Source organism: Sciurus carolinensis, chromosome 7 (assembly GCF_902686445.1).
Source record: "Sciurus carolinensis chromosome 7, mSciCar1.2, whole genome shotgun sequence".
Taxonomy (NCBI): Eukaryota; Metazoa; Chordata; class Mammalia; order Rodentia; family Sciuridae; genus Sciurus; species Sciurus carolinensis.
This window is the reverse complement of record NC_062219.1, coordinates 72,597,438-72,614,183: the sequence shown is the minus strand read 5'-3', so window position 1 is coordinate 72,614,183 and position 16,746 is coordinate 72,597,438. Positions and strand designations below refer to the sequence as shown.

Sequence of the window (16,746 nt, the reverse complement as noted above, 5' to 3'; positions counted from 1 at the left end):
CCCATAGACATGGGGGTAAACTTAACTATAGTAAACCAGGGAAGTTGTGGGATCATGTCATCATGGTATAAACAGAAGACAAGGCCATGCCTCTAGCACACCTTTTACGATCTTCTCATATTCCATTCAGAATGTTCCCAAATTAGGCCAGGCATGCTAGCACACACCAGTAATCCCACCAACTGAGGCAGAAGGATGCCAGTTCAAGGCCAAGTAACCTGAGTAACTTTAGCTTTTAAGACATAAGGGTCTCACTAAGAAGGGCTGAGGATGTAGCTAAGTTAGTGATAGCATCCTTGGGTTCAGTCTCCCAGACTGTGTGCGTGGTGGAAATCACAACATACCTCAACAGTGTTATATTATTTTAATAACTTTCAGAATATAAACTGCATAGCTTTTTAGAATAAAAAATGATATAACTTGATACATGCTTTAGGACACTTGGTCAAACAAGCAATCTGTGTCTTTAACGACCACCACATCAGCGTGGCAGACTTCACAGTGTAACTTGAAAACAGACATGGAGATAAGATGATCATGTCATACATAGCATGTTGCCTAAAAAGAACATTCTGACAGAACATTAAATAGAACACAGCACACAGTTTCAAGTATTCAAGCACTGCTTTCTGGCCAAAGAAAAACTGCCTAAAAACCACTGGTGTGTTTTAACTGGGGAAAAAAAATAGATGTAGCTGCTTAATTCTTGTGAACATAGCATTTCTTTTCCAGAATAAGACTGTCTCAGTCTAGCTCAAAAGCAGTGTGAGCAATGATTCTTCCCCTTAACTGTTAAGGGAAAAATTAAAAGTACTACAACAACTGGGCCTATGGCACTGAGAGAATGAAATCAAGGGAAATTTATCTTTGTCATTGCATAGTCTCCTGAAGCAGCAAATGTGAAAACACTGAAAAGCCACTTCATTTTTACTTACAAATGTTGATTACTTGGACTTCCATATGTTTAAGTCTCTGAGAACACATACACTGTAGGCCTCCTGCCTTCTAAGAGGAGTTCTATTCACAATAAGCATGATAAGAAAATGCACAATCAGGCTCTGTAAAAAACTGTACGCATCTTAGCCACATGATAGCCTTTAGGTTCACACCGTGGGCTTGCCAAGGCAGGGCCAAATGGCAGCTCCCTAAGTCCTTTGTTCAAAGGGCCCACAGTTCATTCCCATGCTCTTGACAGCATCTCTAGAAAAGTGTCTTGAGCTCCTGCAAGGGGAAAACAGGTAGCTGGATCCAAAGGAGGGCATGGCCTCCCCAGTATGAGAAGGGAGCCTTGCTGCTCCATCTGTTCCTTCTCTACCCCAGGTTTGTTAGGAAGCTTTCATATGTATTTTGTAGCTGTTGGTGGATTTAAAGATCAAATGTAGGGTAAAAATAATATAGTTTAGATGGGTAAGTTCAGAAACAGTTATCCAAAAGGGAGCATCAGGTAAGTCTTGCAACATTCTGGCCATGATTCAAACAGTTTCACTTTGGACTGCTCTTTCTGTTCTATGGGGTGATCAGAGGCAGTCACCAACTCAAACCACTGTCTGAGGGCATCACTGAGCGTCTCAGGAAGAGCATTCACATCTCGAAGGATGATGTAGAATGGGAAGGGGAACTCTTCCATGTATGATCGGATTTCAGGGCATCTCTCCAGTCCTTTAAATATTGGTACTTTAATGTCCAAGATAGAATCCTGTCAAGACATTTAAAGAAAAAGGAAAATTAAAAAAATCAACATCCAGGGCTGGGGACATAGCTCAGTTGGTAGAGTGCTGGCCCTGGGTTTCAATACCCAGCACTACAAAAAAAAAAAAAAAACCAACAACACCTTGGCTAGCTCTTCTGATGACAATTTTTAGAACTCCCCTCAAGGATGAAGGGTAAACAAAGTCTGCTTTCCCTACAATGATATCTCCATTCTCTACCTGAATAATTGCCATTAAATCTTCATCTTGCTCCCAAGACTTTAATGTGACAGTGTTTACCAAGAACAGAGTTGCCCTTGGGCATAGTTTACTAAGCTGATAAGGGTGTGTGAAGGGCTGCTCTTGATTTCAATCAATCACGGGCTATTATCAAAGCTGAGGTATCTGTTGTTTACAGGGCAGGTCACAACCTAGAGGATGAACTCATATCTAAGACATTTAAGTTTTAATCACAACTAAAATTTGAAAAAATACATGAGAATTAAAAAATCTTGAAAGCTACCTTTAGAAATGCTAAAGTTTGGGGGCTGGGAGACAGCTCAGTGGTAGAGTGCTTGCCTTGCAAGCACAAGCCCTGGGTTCGATCCCCAGCACCGAAAAAAAAAAAAAAAAAAAAAGAAATGCTAAAGTTTTTCTTTTAGACCGAAGAACATATTCATCAACATATAGATGAGCATTCCAGTAATCCCAGCTTTTAGGAGACTGAGGCAAATGTGAGGACATCTTTAACAACTTAGCAAGAACCAAGAAGGACTAGGTCTCTATAGTTCTCCACATCACATCTCTATTATGAAGACTATGAAGACTGCTGAGCAGTCTTTCCCATTCCTCTTGAGAACCTTGAATTTCAACAGTTCTTGACTTTCAGGGTACCCAGTAACCTGGGGTTCCAGAGTCTAGAAATGGATCTAAAGAATGGTTGACACCAGAGACAAAAGCTGCACCAGATTCTACATATAAGTTTCATTGTCTTTCAGGTGGTAAGAATAATTATAAAAATACAAAGATACACAGAATAGTGCCTGACACAATTCTATGGATGCCAGGAATTTCTCAATATGATGGAGTGACCCAAACCATATTTCAGATTAGTAGCAGGTTGAAAGGAATCCTTTTCTCTCTAGGAAATGAGGCTTTCAGTGTTACTCACCCGTGAACTGGGATTGTCCAACACAACAAAATGATAAAGATGTTAGCATTCTGGGCAGACTGAACTGCAGCCAGGACTCTTTCTTTGCCCTCAAGAAAAGGGCCTCGTCCATCAGAGACTATTAGGAGGAGTTGTGCAGTTTCTGTAGAGCATGAGAAGAAAGAGAACAAATCATTTTAACAGCTTCTTAGCATAAACATTCCCTGTACTATTAAACCAAACATCTTGAAACTGATGAATTCTAAGCACAAATAAAATGAGCCTTTGATTATGTCATTTACTTAGGAGAAAAAAGACATACTGAGTTGCTTTCAGTATGGCTGAATTTCCCAGTGGTATTTTAGAGAATGTCAAATTTAGATCATCTTCCATGGTAGAGCAACACATCCATGTTTATGACTATAAATAAGGATGATAGTGCCTGAGTAGGCCATTAGAAGAGCATGCCCAAATCACCTTTTAAAAGATGGTGACAGTACAGTGACATAAAACATTTTGCAAACACAGAGAAAGGAAAAGGCTTTTCATTAACAAAGAATGCAGCTGCACCTGGACTGATGTTTTGTGAGAGTTGCTGTAGCAGCTGCAAACATGTTGGCTACAGACTCTAGAAACTAAACCAGACAGAAGAGAATCAGAGCATCTGCCTAGTATGCCCAAGGATCTGGGTTCAGATCCTAGCACTGCCCCCAAAAGAAAGCTATTTAATCTCCTTCCATTGTTAGAAATTGAAATGACTTCTAACATGAAGTCAGATATGGTCAGATAACTATCCAAGGCCTAAAAGACAATCAAGTTGTCCTTCCAGCCATCTGAAGTGAAGGAAAGACGAGGCTTGTGTGGCTTAGTGTTTACCCTTTCATAGAGGCATTCTCAGGTATAGACAAGATGTGCATTACTGGTGAGTCTCTCCACTACTGTTCTGTGAAGACACCCAAAGAAGTCAATACACCAACGCCCATGAATGCCTCCCCCACCCCAAGAAATAAGTCAAACAAAAGAAGGACGAGCAGAACAGAAATATTACCCCTGTTTGTTTTGTTATTCTAAGTACATTGCTGACTCTACTTCACATTTCTTCTTTAGGCTAAATGAGAGTGAATAGGCTTTGACCCACCTGACAGGGCACTGAAAGATAAATTTATTTTTGTAGAATGTTCTAAACCACCAAAAATTGGGGAGCTAGAAAAAGCAATGGTGCTAGGTTAATCTTTGAGGAACTGAGAAAAAGTCACACCTTGGTTTATAATGGATGCCAAGGAAGCTTCTATTCTAGTGGTACACAGACTGAAGGTTAGGATTATTCTGTATGTTAATTTACCTGTCCTGAATACTATATTGGGGAAAGGAAGTGCCTAAAAATTACGCACCAATATCGGCTTAAGAATAACTAATGTAAAAGACCTCTGACTTCAGCCGCATACCTGAGCAATCTTGGTTTTCTTTTGTTGGAATTTGCACAGCCGTAGAATCTGGACCCCGAGTAATCACTGAACTGCTCATGGAATGGGTGTAATAGCTTTACCGACTCTCCAAAACTTGGGGGAGAAAAACCCAAATATAATAGGAGTTATTTGGTCATGTGATTAAAATAACAAGGTTAGGGTTTTCCAATGGGATTAAAAGGCAACCTTACCTGCACACTGCAATCTGGCCCACTTCCAGGAGGGTTAGAGCACTTCCAATCACAGCCAATGATTCAAATGCAAGCTAGGAAATAAAAAGTGAAGGGCTTAGTATCAGATATCCTCTGAACTAGTGCCTCTGAATCTTTTTTTCCATCAAGATTTCCACAGAAATTATTATATTTTGTATGGTAAATGATAGTTCTAAGACCATCACATTTATAACAAAACTTGAGGTTTTGGTGGCCTTAGCCCCTCCTTGGTTCCACAAATGATGAAATCTAGAATCTATCACAATGGTAGAAATGGTCTGTTCTAGATATCATCTAATAAAAGTAACTGTGAAATATGGTCCATAAATTGATTTTTCTTTCATGGGGGTGGGGAGGTACTATGTAAAAGTAATCTTTATGGGTGACAAAATTTAAAAGTCCACTTAAAATGCCCGTGTAAAATCAGCTGTTTCAGACATTAGTCTAAAAAGCACTACATACGTTAAACTCTGAGATAAGTACTGTTATAATCCTCACTTTTCAAAACTGAATTTTTACAAAAAGTTGCCCAGTGTTATGTGATAAGTAGAGAGCGAGATATGAACGCAGGTCCAAAGGTTATTCTTTTTTGGCAGAAGATACACATTTTAGGTTGCTCATTGGCTTATGCTGGATAACAGCTTCATTTTAAAAATGATCAACATCCCAGTGTCCATAGTATCATTATAAGTAGTATAATAATAATAAACTACAGACTTAATAAAATATGTCCTGAATACATGAAAAAAAAAAAATCAGTTGTTTTAGATATCGCTATGTTATACAGTCCTTGGAGAGTAGCTTAATAGTATATTATTGCATTTTATGAAAATAGTCGAATTTACTTATTCTGCATCCAGACAACAGAACAGTGGGGTTAAAAAACAACAAAAAGGAACCAAATAGTTGAGAAATCCTGAAATTGTCCTCTGAACTCTCATCACAACCATCACATTGTTTTTGCTATCTGGGTAACCCATTCAATGTGGTTTGGTGTTAAACTGCCATGTATTTCTTCCTTACCTGTTTGGTGTGGTTGTCTACCATACTAGAAGAATCATCAATAGCTAAACAAATCTGATACTGGCGTTTACTGGGCTTAGTCCTTCGGAGCCAAATCTTATCTTTCCGAAATTGACTGGCAATGTATGGAATGACCTTCCGCATGTTCAGTCGCTTCCCCGTTCGATAGTCTCCTCTGTTAAATTTATCCAAACAAGGGGCAAAAACTAATTAACAAGTGCTTATAACTTAGAATTTTTTTTAAGAACAAAAATCACACTAATCCATTAAAACCAAGAGTACCAAGTAACTAGTCACCTGGCACAATGAAGTGTTTACTGTAAATTAAGAACTAATGACCAGTATATCCTGACCACCAGCCAGGCATGCCAGTCATGTATATATGAGGGAGCAATAACTAGGTCCTTCCAAAAAAGCCAAGATACATTTTAAAAAGTTAGAAACAAAGGTTTACATTGAATACAAAGTATTGGTTTCTTCCTTTTCTTTGGACACATCTAGGTGAGTAGCACAACCAAAGGCTCAGCCAGTTTCCCCATCTGATAGTAATGGAAAAGAGAAACTCTGTGGGAGAGATCACAAAAGCAAACAGTAAGGAGCACCATGCTGGTTCCTATACAGCAAAAGTGGCAGCCTAGGAGCCAAAACTATAAAAGATGTGGTGCTGAGTGCAGCAGAAATGATGATACCCTCATCTTTTCAAACATTATGAGGGTTTGTGAAGACTTACTTCAGTTTGGCTGCCTGAGTAGGTTCTAATATGAGACGAAGCTGCTCACATAACTGTGTGAAAGAGGTGTAGTCAAGACCAGGTAATTCTGCCACATCTCAGCTGCAGCCTTTTCCTGGGATAATGACAACAAATACAAGATACCCTTTGAATATCAAAGCCAACCAAGTCATAACATGATGAAGCAGTAATGGGAAGGTTCATGCAAGTTGTTTCCTAACAGAAGCACTTTAAGGCTTCTTTCAGTGAGCTGCTACCTATAGTTCACTTGATTAGAAATGTTTTCTTTCCTCTTCTACCAAAACTATAACTCACAGTTCCAGGTAAGAAAGAATGAAACAAGGCAGTTAATAACTGAAATTCATGACCAAATCAATGCCTTATTCACATCTACAGCCCTTTGTACAGGGAGGCAGATCTCACTGAGTAATTCTGTTGCCAGCAGATCTAGCCACTTATTCATGGGTTCTCAGAGTCATGCTTCAAAAGTAAACGTGACAAGAAAGTGCAAATCCCTCAGGTAACATACTGAATGGCACTTTATTTCCTGAACACAAAGCCCCATGTTTCTACTAACTATGGCAAAGCACTTAAAACACAAATGTGGTAAGAACAATGATAATATTAAAATATACATATACTGAAATTTAGGATGCAAATCACTAAAATGATACTTCTGGTTAATCCACAGAGCCAGCAATGATCTGGTAGCCTATTCACAGGATGGCACAGCATAGGCTTTTGCCTAGCTTACAACCACTGTCACATTACTACAGAGTCATCAACAGAAGTTAAAGGAACTAAATATCAGATACTCTATTTCAATAAAACTACAGATGCAGTGGCAAAGTTCCAGAAAGCAATGAATAGACCTGGGTTTTAGAAATGTAATTACATTCTTCATAAGTGAGCTAAGAACCTACTCAGTTGGCACTATCTTTAAAAGTCCAAACCGCAGTGGCTTACTTCTCCTGGGTTCCAGATTCGTGTAGCTCCCATGTTTCCAGCTGCCTCTCCATCTCCTGCCTTAGCTGATTGACATCTTTTACAAGGGGCTAAAAGGAAAAAGCCAAGAATAAAGATATAATAAGAACCACCAGCATATCACTGGCTGCCTTCCTCCCTGCATTAAGAACTCAATGCATACCAACAAATGCCTGAGACTCAAAACCTAAGCAAATTTAAGGGCATAATGAGAGGATGCCAGATTCTGCTTCCCCTTTTAGAGAGAGAACATGGATAAAGGTTCAACATTTATAAATCTACCACAGCCAAACAAACCAAATACTCTTAACTCATCAATAATAAAATAGTCTTTAAGAATCTATTCTATCATTAAATCAAACTGATAGGGTGAAAAACTTTGACCAAAGGGCTCTTCCTAAATGCAGGTGATAAGTCAAACATTCCTGTTAATTAACCATCGTGAATTGTTACTTCTCCTGAAGACTCCTTACTCAAAGATGGTTAAGAAAAGTGGGATGTGAGCCAAGGCTAAGACCAGACCCACCATCATAGACAGGTCAGGGCACTGTGACCCTGGGATTAACTTGAAACAGTATCACCTGTTTAAAGAACACCCCCGGCCCACACAGCCAGCTTCTCCAGGTTCTCGGAATGGAACTGGCCCGCTAGTGAGAGGCCTTTCTGACCAGAACAAGCTCCGAGTCCCGGAGCCACTGCAGCGCAGCATACTCCGGCAAGAACCAGCGGAGAGCCGCGATCAGCAAGCAGCCTCTGGGATTAGGGCAGGGCAGCCAGAGACCTCTTCAGGCGGCTCGGCCCACTCCGGCTGCAGGCTCTCTTCACGGGGCGATCCAGATGGCGGCCTAGAGGGAGACTGCACCCCCAGTCGCTCCAGAACCCTGGAGTTAAGAAGGGAGCCATTGAGAGACTCGGACTGAAACAGAGCCACAGGTGAGTCCTGCCCACTGGGTAAAGCTTGGCCCGTGGTGGCAGGCCCAGATAGAGGTGGCTTATTGGAGCCGGGCAGGGCAGCTAGAGTCTTCCCAAGGTAGCCTTCCACACTCCGGCAGTGGCTCCTCCCACACGGCCAGCTGCACGGCGCAGGCCCACAGTGAGAGCATTTCCGCACAGAGCCAGTTCCAAACCGTGGAACCAGTAGGGGGCTAGGGGCAGTTTTCTTCGGATGAGCTGCTTTATCAGATTCCTCCAAGACATCAGGCTACTGAAGGCTGGGAGGTGATACACTGGAAATCTACCGGGACATGATAAGCCAGTAGCGGAAAACTGCAATATCTCAGGGTCCCACTGACAACTGACCAATATGAGAAAACAAGGGAAGAAAATGTCCCAAACAACCTAGATACTACATCAATAAAACCCAATGACAGCACAGCAGAAGAAATGTCAGAAAGGGAGTTCAGAATGTACGTAATTAAAACGATCAGGGAAGCTAATGAGGAGATGAAAGAGCAAATGCAGGCATTGAAGGAGGAGACGAAAGAGCAAATGCAGGCATTAAATGATCGCACCAATCAACAGTTAAAAGACCAAATACGGGAAGCAAGAGATCATTTCAATAAAGAGTTAGAGATACTGAAAAAAAAACAAACTGAAATACTTGAAATGAAGGAAACAATAAACCAAGTTAAAAACTCCATAGAAAGCATAACCACTAGGATAGAACACCTGGAAGACAGAACCTCAGACATTGAAGACAAATTATTTAATCTTGAAAGCAAAGTTGGCCAAACAGAAAAGATGGTAAGAAATCATGAACAGAATCTACAAGAATTATGGGATATCATGAAAAGGCCAAATTTAAAAATTATTGGGATTGAGGAAGGCTTAGAGAAACAAACCAAAGGAATGAACAATCTATTCAATGAAATAATAACAGAAAATTTCCCAAATCTGAAGAATGAAATGGAAAACCAAGTACAAGAGGCTTATAGAACTCCAAACATACAAAATTACAACAGACCCACACCAAGGCACATTATTATGAAAATACCTAACATACAAAATAAAGACAGAATTTTAAAGGCCGCGAGAGAAAAGAATCAATTACATTCAGAGGGAAACCAATAAGAATATCAGCAGATTTTTCAATCCAGACCCTAAAAGCTAGAAGGGCCTGGAACAACATATACCAAGCCCTGAAAGAAAACGGATGCCAACCAAGAATCTTATACCCAGCAAAACTTACCTTCAAATTTGACGATGAAATAAGATCCTTCCATGATAAACAAAAGCTAAAGGAATTTACAAAAAGAAAGCCAGCATTACAGAACATTCTCAGCAAAATATTCCATGAGGAAGAGATGAAAAACAACGATGCAAATCAGCAACAGGAGGCGCTAGCCTAAAGGAATAGCCAATAAAGGAGAAACCAAATCATGTCAAAAACAAATATGAGTCAATTGACTGGGAATACAAATCATATCACAATAATAACCCTGAATGTTAATGGCCTGAATTCATCAATCAAAAGACACAGACTGGCAGATTGGATTAAAAAGAAAAAAATCCAACAATATGTTGCCTGCAAGAGACTCACCTCATAGAAAGAGACACCCATAGACTAAAGGTGAAAGGATGGGGAAAAACATACCATGCACACGGACACAGCAAAAAAGCTGGAGTATCCATCCTCATCTCAGATAATGTGGACTTCAAACCAAAACTAATCAGAAGGGATAAAGAAGGACATTACATTCTGCTTAAGGGAAGCATAAATCAGCAAGACATAACAATCATAAATATCTATGCCCCGAACATTGGCTCATCCACGTACGTCAAACAAATCCTTCTCAATTACAGAATTCAAATAGACCACAACACAATAATACTAGGCGATTTTAACACACCTCTCTCACCACTGGATAGATCGTCCAAACAAAAATTGAATAAAGAAACTATAGATCTCAACAACACAATCAGCAATTTAGACTTAACAGACATATATAGAATATACCATCCAACAAAGAACGAATACACTTTCTTCTCAGCAGCACATGGATCCTGCTCTAAAATAGACCATATTTTATGCCACAAAGCTACTGTTAGCAAATACAAGAAGATAGAGATACTACCTTGTACTCTATCAGATCATAATGGATTGAAATTAGAAATAAATGACAGAATAAAAAACAGAAACTTCTCCAATACCTGGAGACTAAATAATACACTATTATATGATGAATGGATAACAGAAGACATCAGGAGGGAAATAAAAAAATTCTTAGAAGTAAACGAGAACAAAGACACATCATATCAAAATCTCTGGGACACTATGAAAGCAGTACTTAGAGGAAGATTTATTTCATGGGGTGCATTCAAAAAAAGAAATAGAAATCAACAAATAAACGACTTAACACTACAGCTCAAAGCACTAGAAAAAGAAGAGCAGACCAATACCAAAAGTAGTAGAAGACAGGAAATAGTTAAAATCAGAGCCGAAATCAACGAAATCGAAACAAAAGAAACAATTGGAAAAATTAACAAAATAAATAGTTGGTTCTTTGAAAAAATAAATAAAATTGATAAACCCTTAGCCACACTAACAAAGAGAAAGAGGGAGAAAACTCAAATTACTAAAATTCGGAATGAACAAGGAAACATCACAACAGACACGAGTGAAATACAAAACATAATTAGAAGCTATTTCGAAAATCTATACTCCAACAAAACAGAAAACCTCGAAGACATCAACAAATTTCTAGAGACATATGAACTACCTAAACTGAACGAGGAGGACATACACAACTTAAATAAACCAATTTCAAGCAATGAAATAGAAGAGGTCATCAAAAGCCTACCAACAAAGAAAAGTCCAGGACCAGATGGGTTCTCAGCCGAGTTCTACAAAACCTTTAAAGAAGAGCTCATTCCAATACTCCTCAAACTATTCCATGAAATAGAAGAGGAGGGAACCCTACCAAACTCGTTCTATGAAGCCAATATCACCCTGATACCTAAACCAGACAGAGACACATCGAGGAAAGAAAATTTCAGACCAATATCCTTAATGAATATCGATGCAAAAATTCTCAACAAAATGTTAGCAAATCGCATACAAATATATATTAAAAAGATAGTGCACCACGATCAAGTGGGTTTTATCCCAGGGATGCAAGGTTGGTTCAACATTCGGAAATCAATAAATGTCATTCACCATATCAACAGACTTAAAGTTAAGAATCACATGATTATTTCAATAGATGCAGAAAAAGCATTTGATAAAATACAGCATCCCTTCATACTCAAAACACTAGAAAAAATTGGGGTAGTGGGAACATTCCTAAACATTATAAAGGCAATCTACGCTAAGCCCATGGCTAATATCATTCTAAATGGTGAAAAACTGAAAGCGTTCCCCCTAAAAACTGGAACAAGGCAGGGATGCCCTCTTTCACCGCTTCTATTCAACATCGTCCTTGAGACTCTAGCCAGAGCAATCAGACAAACCAAAGAAATTAAAGGGATACGAATAGGAAAAGAAGAACTCAAACTATCCCTGTTCGCTGATGACATGATTATATATTTAGAGGAACCTGGAAATTCCACCAGAAAACTTTTAGAACTCATAAGTGAATTCAGTAAAGTAGCAGGTTACAAGATCAATGCTCATAAATCCAATGCATTTTTATACATAAGTGATGAATCTTCAGAAAGAGAAATTAGGAAAACTACCCCATTCACAATAGCATCGAAAAAAAATAAAATACTTGGGAATCAATCTCACAAAAGAGGTGAAAGACCTCTACAATGAGAACTACAGAACACTAAAGAAAGAAATTAAAGAAAACCTTAGAAGATGGAAAGATCTCCCATGTTCCTGGATAGGCAGAATTAATATCGTCAAAATGGCTATACTACCTAAAGTGCTATACAGATTCAATGCAATTCCAATTAAAATCCCAATGATGTACCTTGCAGAAATAGAGCAAGCAATTATGAAATTCATCTGGAAGAATAAAAAACCTAGAATAGCTAAAGCAATCCTCAGTAGCAAGAGCGAAGCAGGGGGTATTGCAATACCAGATCTTCAACTCTACTACAAAGTAATAGTAACAAAAACGGCATGGTATTGGTACCAAAATAGACAGGTAGATCAATGGTACAGAATAGAGGACATGGACACAAACCCAAATAAATACAATTTTCTCATACTTGACAAAGGTTCCAACAATATGCAATGGAGAAAGATAGCCTCTTCAACAAATGGTGCTGGGAAAACTGGAAAACCATATGCAATAGAATGAAATTAAACCCCTATCTCTCACCCTACACAAAACTCAACTCAAAATGGATCAAGGACCTCGGAATCAGACCAGAGACCCTGCATCTTATAGAAGAAAAAGTAGGTCCAAATCTTCAACTTGTTGGCTCAGGATCAGATTTCCTTAACAGGACTCCCATAGCACAAGAAATAAAAGCAAGAATCAACAACTGGGATAGATTCAAACTTAAAAGCTTTCTCTCAGCAAAGGAAACTATCAGAAATGTGAAGAGAGAGCCTACAGAGTGGGAGAATATCTTTGCCAACCATACCTCAGATAGAGCGCTAATTTCCAGAATCTATAAAGAACTCAAAAAACTCTACACCAAGAATACAAATAATCCAATCAACAAATGGGCTAAGGAAGTGAACAGACACTTCACAGAAGAAGATGTACAAGTAATCAACAGATATATGAAAAAATGTTCAACATCCCTAGTAATAAGGGAAATGCAAATCAAAACTACCCTAAGATTTCATCTCACCCCAATTAGAATGGCGATTATCAAGAATACAAGCAACAATAGGTGTTGGCGAGGATGTGGTGAAAAAGGAACACTCATACATTGCTGGTGGGGTTGCAAATTAGTGCAGCCACTCTGGAAAGCAGTGTGGAGATTCCTCAGAAAGCTTGGAATGGAAACACCATTTGACCCAGCTATCCCACTCCTTGGCCTATACCCAAAGGACTTAAAATCAGCATACTACAGAGATACAGCCACATCAATGTTCATTGCTGCTCAATTCACCATAGCCAGATTGTGGAACCAACCTAGATGCCCTTCAGTTGAGGAATGGATAAAGAAACTGTGGCATATTTATACAATGGAATATTACTCCGCAATGAAGAATGATAAAATTATGGCATTTGTAGGCAAATGGTCGAAATTGGAGAATATCATGCTAAGCGAGATAAGCCAATCTCAAAAAACTTAAGGACGAATGATCTCGCTGATAAGCGGATGAGGACATATAACGGGGGGTGGGAGGGGCTAGCATTAGGTTTAGGGTTAGGTTTAGAGTTAGGCTAAGGAGAGGGGCAAGAATGAAGGAAAGAAGGACTGTGTAGAGGGAAAAGAGGGGTGGGAGGGGTGGGGGGAGGGGAAAAATAAAATAAACATCATTACCCTATGTAAATGTAAAAAATAAAAAAAAATAAAAAAAAAACATTATATGAATAGAATAAAAAAAATAAAATAAAAAAAAAAAAAAAAAAAAGAACACCCCCCTCATACCAATAGTATTCTTAAAATTTTGGTAAGGACATGAACCAGATGTTCTATAAAGTTCAAAAGACAAAGACTTAAATGAAGTTTAAAATTATTTTGACAATTATTAAAGCAGCATCTGGTCAGTTTTAGTACCTGGAAAATTGTATCCATGAGGAACGGATGGGCTGTATGAATGGTTGAATCTCGGCTTCTCTCTGGTTTCTCATTCTCTCTCTCTTTATAGGATCTGTCTATCCTGGAGTCTTGGTGTTCCTCTGATTTAACAATTTGGGCTTCTACCTCCATTTCATCAAGGCCTATTTTAAGTAAGGAATAGTTTTATTTATCATATTAGCAGAAAGCCTGAGCCTACCCTGTTGCCCATCAACGAATCAGACCTCATCTGTTCACTCAACATTTCCAAATATTCCTGCTTTTTGAGACAGTCATTGCCAAATTCTTACTAATTTCTCTTCTTTCCCACCCTGCTATTGAAGTCAGCTATTCTTTAGAGAGCAAACAGGAAACTGTTGCCTTAACAAACCTTATAAGATTGTGTGATTCTTTAAGCCTTGTGTGTTGTTAAAAATAGAAACTAAGGGTTGGGGTATAGCTTAGTGATAGAGGGCTTGTCTAGCACACAATGAAGCCCTGGGTTCAGTTCTGATCAATAAAAACAAACCTAAAATAAAATCATTGTTCCATCTTATAGATAAGGAAATTGAAACAAAGATAAAATTAAAAATATGTCTCAATTCATAGAATCAAATTGCGGATTTGAATTCAGGCAAATCTAATCACAAAGCTTTGTTTTCCCACTCTCGGGTAATGGCAGGGTAGTGGACAGTGTTGAATGCCATTGAAAAGACAGGAATGAAGCAGAATAAAAAGCTTTTGAATTTGGCAATTTCTTTAGGATTTGTATTTATCACACTATTCATAAAATTAAGTTGCTGCATCCATGGCTCTTTTTAAAACAAACTATCTGGTAACAGAACTTAGTTAGCTATGAAATGAAATAGAAATTGTTATCTTCTCACATGCATTTTTGTTTAATATTTTATGCTAATACATATTTCAACATAATTAAAAACATTCCTACAATAATATACTTTCTTAACACAACTGTGTAAATACACCATTCTGTTTTCTTTTATATATTTAAAGACTAATGGGATTTTGTTCAACTTTTGGGGTCTCTTTCTTGGGTGAGGGAGTGGGCACTGGGGATTGAACTCAAGTGCATTTTACCACTGAGCTACAACCCTTTTTTTCTTTTTTGAATTTGAATCAGTCTCATTAAGTCTCCAAGGCTGGCTTTAAATATGTAATCCTCCTACCGCGGCCTCCCAAGTTGCAAGGATCACAGGTGTGCACCACTGCACCCGGGCTGGGGTCTGTGTTTCAAGATGCTATCCTGCTACTCCACCCCTCTACCTTTCTGCCCCAAACGACATACAGTAAAATAATTATAGGCAAGTTATTTATCTAGGTCATGGATGAATAACTTGAAACAGAAAAAACCCCGTCTAGACTATAGTCTTAGAGAACTGATTTCTCCAAGTTGGCTTAGAAAAGGCTTGGTCACTAGCAGTTCTCACTGGAAGCTGTTGTGGTTCCCAACTTGACTTCCTCTGGCTTCAGCTGCTCTGTGTTTGCTGTTTGGAGTTCCTCCTGCTTCTCGGTATCCATGAGGGCATCCTCTCTTTCCTCCTCTTCCTGATCCTTGCCAGATTCTTTCGCAAACTCTTGCTGCTCCTTGCTGGCCACATCTGCAAACAGCATGCACATAAACAGAAAGCTTAGGTCTTTGCGTAATGAAGTAAAAACAAGTGGGCTATGGATTCTGTATCACTTATAGCTTCCAAAATTCTAATGCTGGTTCTGCCACTGACCAGCTGTGTGACTTGGACACTTGTTTTTGCCTAAAATTTCCTACTGACCTACTGATAGAACTGCCTGTTGCCTACCTCCTATACAAATATACACTGTAATTATACATTTGACCACAGAAACAGGGTGTCTTAACTTGGGTTTTTACTGCTGTCACCAGTAAACAAACCTGAAAAAAGTTTGAGCACATGACTCACAGCAACTAAAGGAAATATCCTATTACTAACTTATAGGCAAATAAACTGTAGTTTATAAAGAGTTGATTGAAAGTATAAAAGGGGGCACAAAGACCAACATGGGAAACTCAGCACTGTACACTTGGTCAATTCCTTTTAATTTTTTGGTTCAGTGTGCTGCTCTCTCTACATAATATCCTAGCTCAAAGGATTATTTGAGAAATTCCATGATCATACAGCAGAGGCTCAGAAGACATTTTTGAGACAAAGCAAAAGCTTGATATGTGGTCGGTTTTCTTTTAAAGTGGGGACAGACTTCTGAACAGCTTAGCTAAGCCCTCTTGGGTTCAAGTTTTAGAATAGTGTTCCCTTCTCCAGGCTGTGACGATACTAGGGCAGAAATCCATTCTCTCTTGTGTGCTATCTCCAGATCATTGTAGTGGTAAATTCACAAAGATCCACAGTGGGGTATTGCCCTATTGGGACAGAGACCCTAACAGGTCTCTGAGACACTGCCCTGATAGACAGTGTCTCACAGACTGAAGTATTGGAAGACCTGCTCAAATTGCAGCCTGTGGTAGGAACTGGACCAGCTATATCATTTTCAATAATCATTCTGTTCAATAAAGTGGAGACTAAGAAAAAAGTTATCCATTGCAGTCATTTTTGTACCATCCTCATGGATAGGTATTATCAATACTAACTTATTTTCAGGAATGCAACAATGAAAAGTCGCCAAGGCAACAGAATGACAGATCTTCTGTGCCGAGATCTCCCTGCTGCCCTTTACACTTCATGGGGAAGACACACATTTCAAGTTCACGGGTCCTGCCACTGCAGGGACCTATGCCAAAGTTTTCAGGACCAAGAAACCCTGAAATCAGTGTAGGTTTGAATGTGACTGTAAGTATAGTTAGAAGGCTTACACTACACCCAGAAACCCTGATCAT

At 39.0% G+C, this 16,746-nt stretch overlaps 1 protein-coding gene across 1 annotated transcript in view; it reads right to left on the bottom strand.

The window, feature by feature from the left end:
- Positions 1 to 347: 347 nt before the first annotated feature.
- The window catches only part of Mdn1 (midasin AAA ATPase 1), a 163,787-nt gene continuing 147,388 nt past the window's right edge, over positions 348 to 16,746 (bottom strand). The window contains 15 exon segments of the mRNA XM_047557902.1: positions 348 to 1,696; positions 2,860 to 2,891; positions 2,894 to 3,001; positions 3,409 to 3,436; positions 3,438 to 3,473; positions 4,284 to 4,336; positions 4,339 to 4,397; positions 4,496 to 4,569; positions 5,540 to 5,714; positions 6,270 to 6,327; positions 6,330 to 6,384; positions 7,236 to 7,324; positions 9,442 to 9,487; positions 13,881 to 14,044; positions 15,329 to 15,499. Coding sequence (XP_047413858.1) covers positions 1,424 to 1,696; positions 2,860 to 2,891; positions 2,894 to 3,001; positions 3,409 to 3,436; positions 3,438 to 3,473; positions 4,284 to 4,336; positions 4,339 to 4,397; positions 4,496 to 4,569; positions 5,540 to 5,714; positions 6,270 to 6,327; positions 6,330 to 6,384; positions 7,236 to 7,324; positions 9,442 to 9,487; positions 13,881 to 14,044; positions 15,329 to 15,499 — 1,421 coding nt within the window. The 3' untranslated portion in view covers positions 348 to 1,423.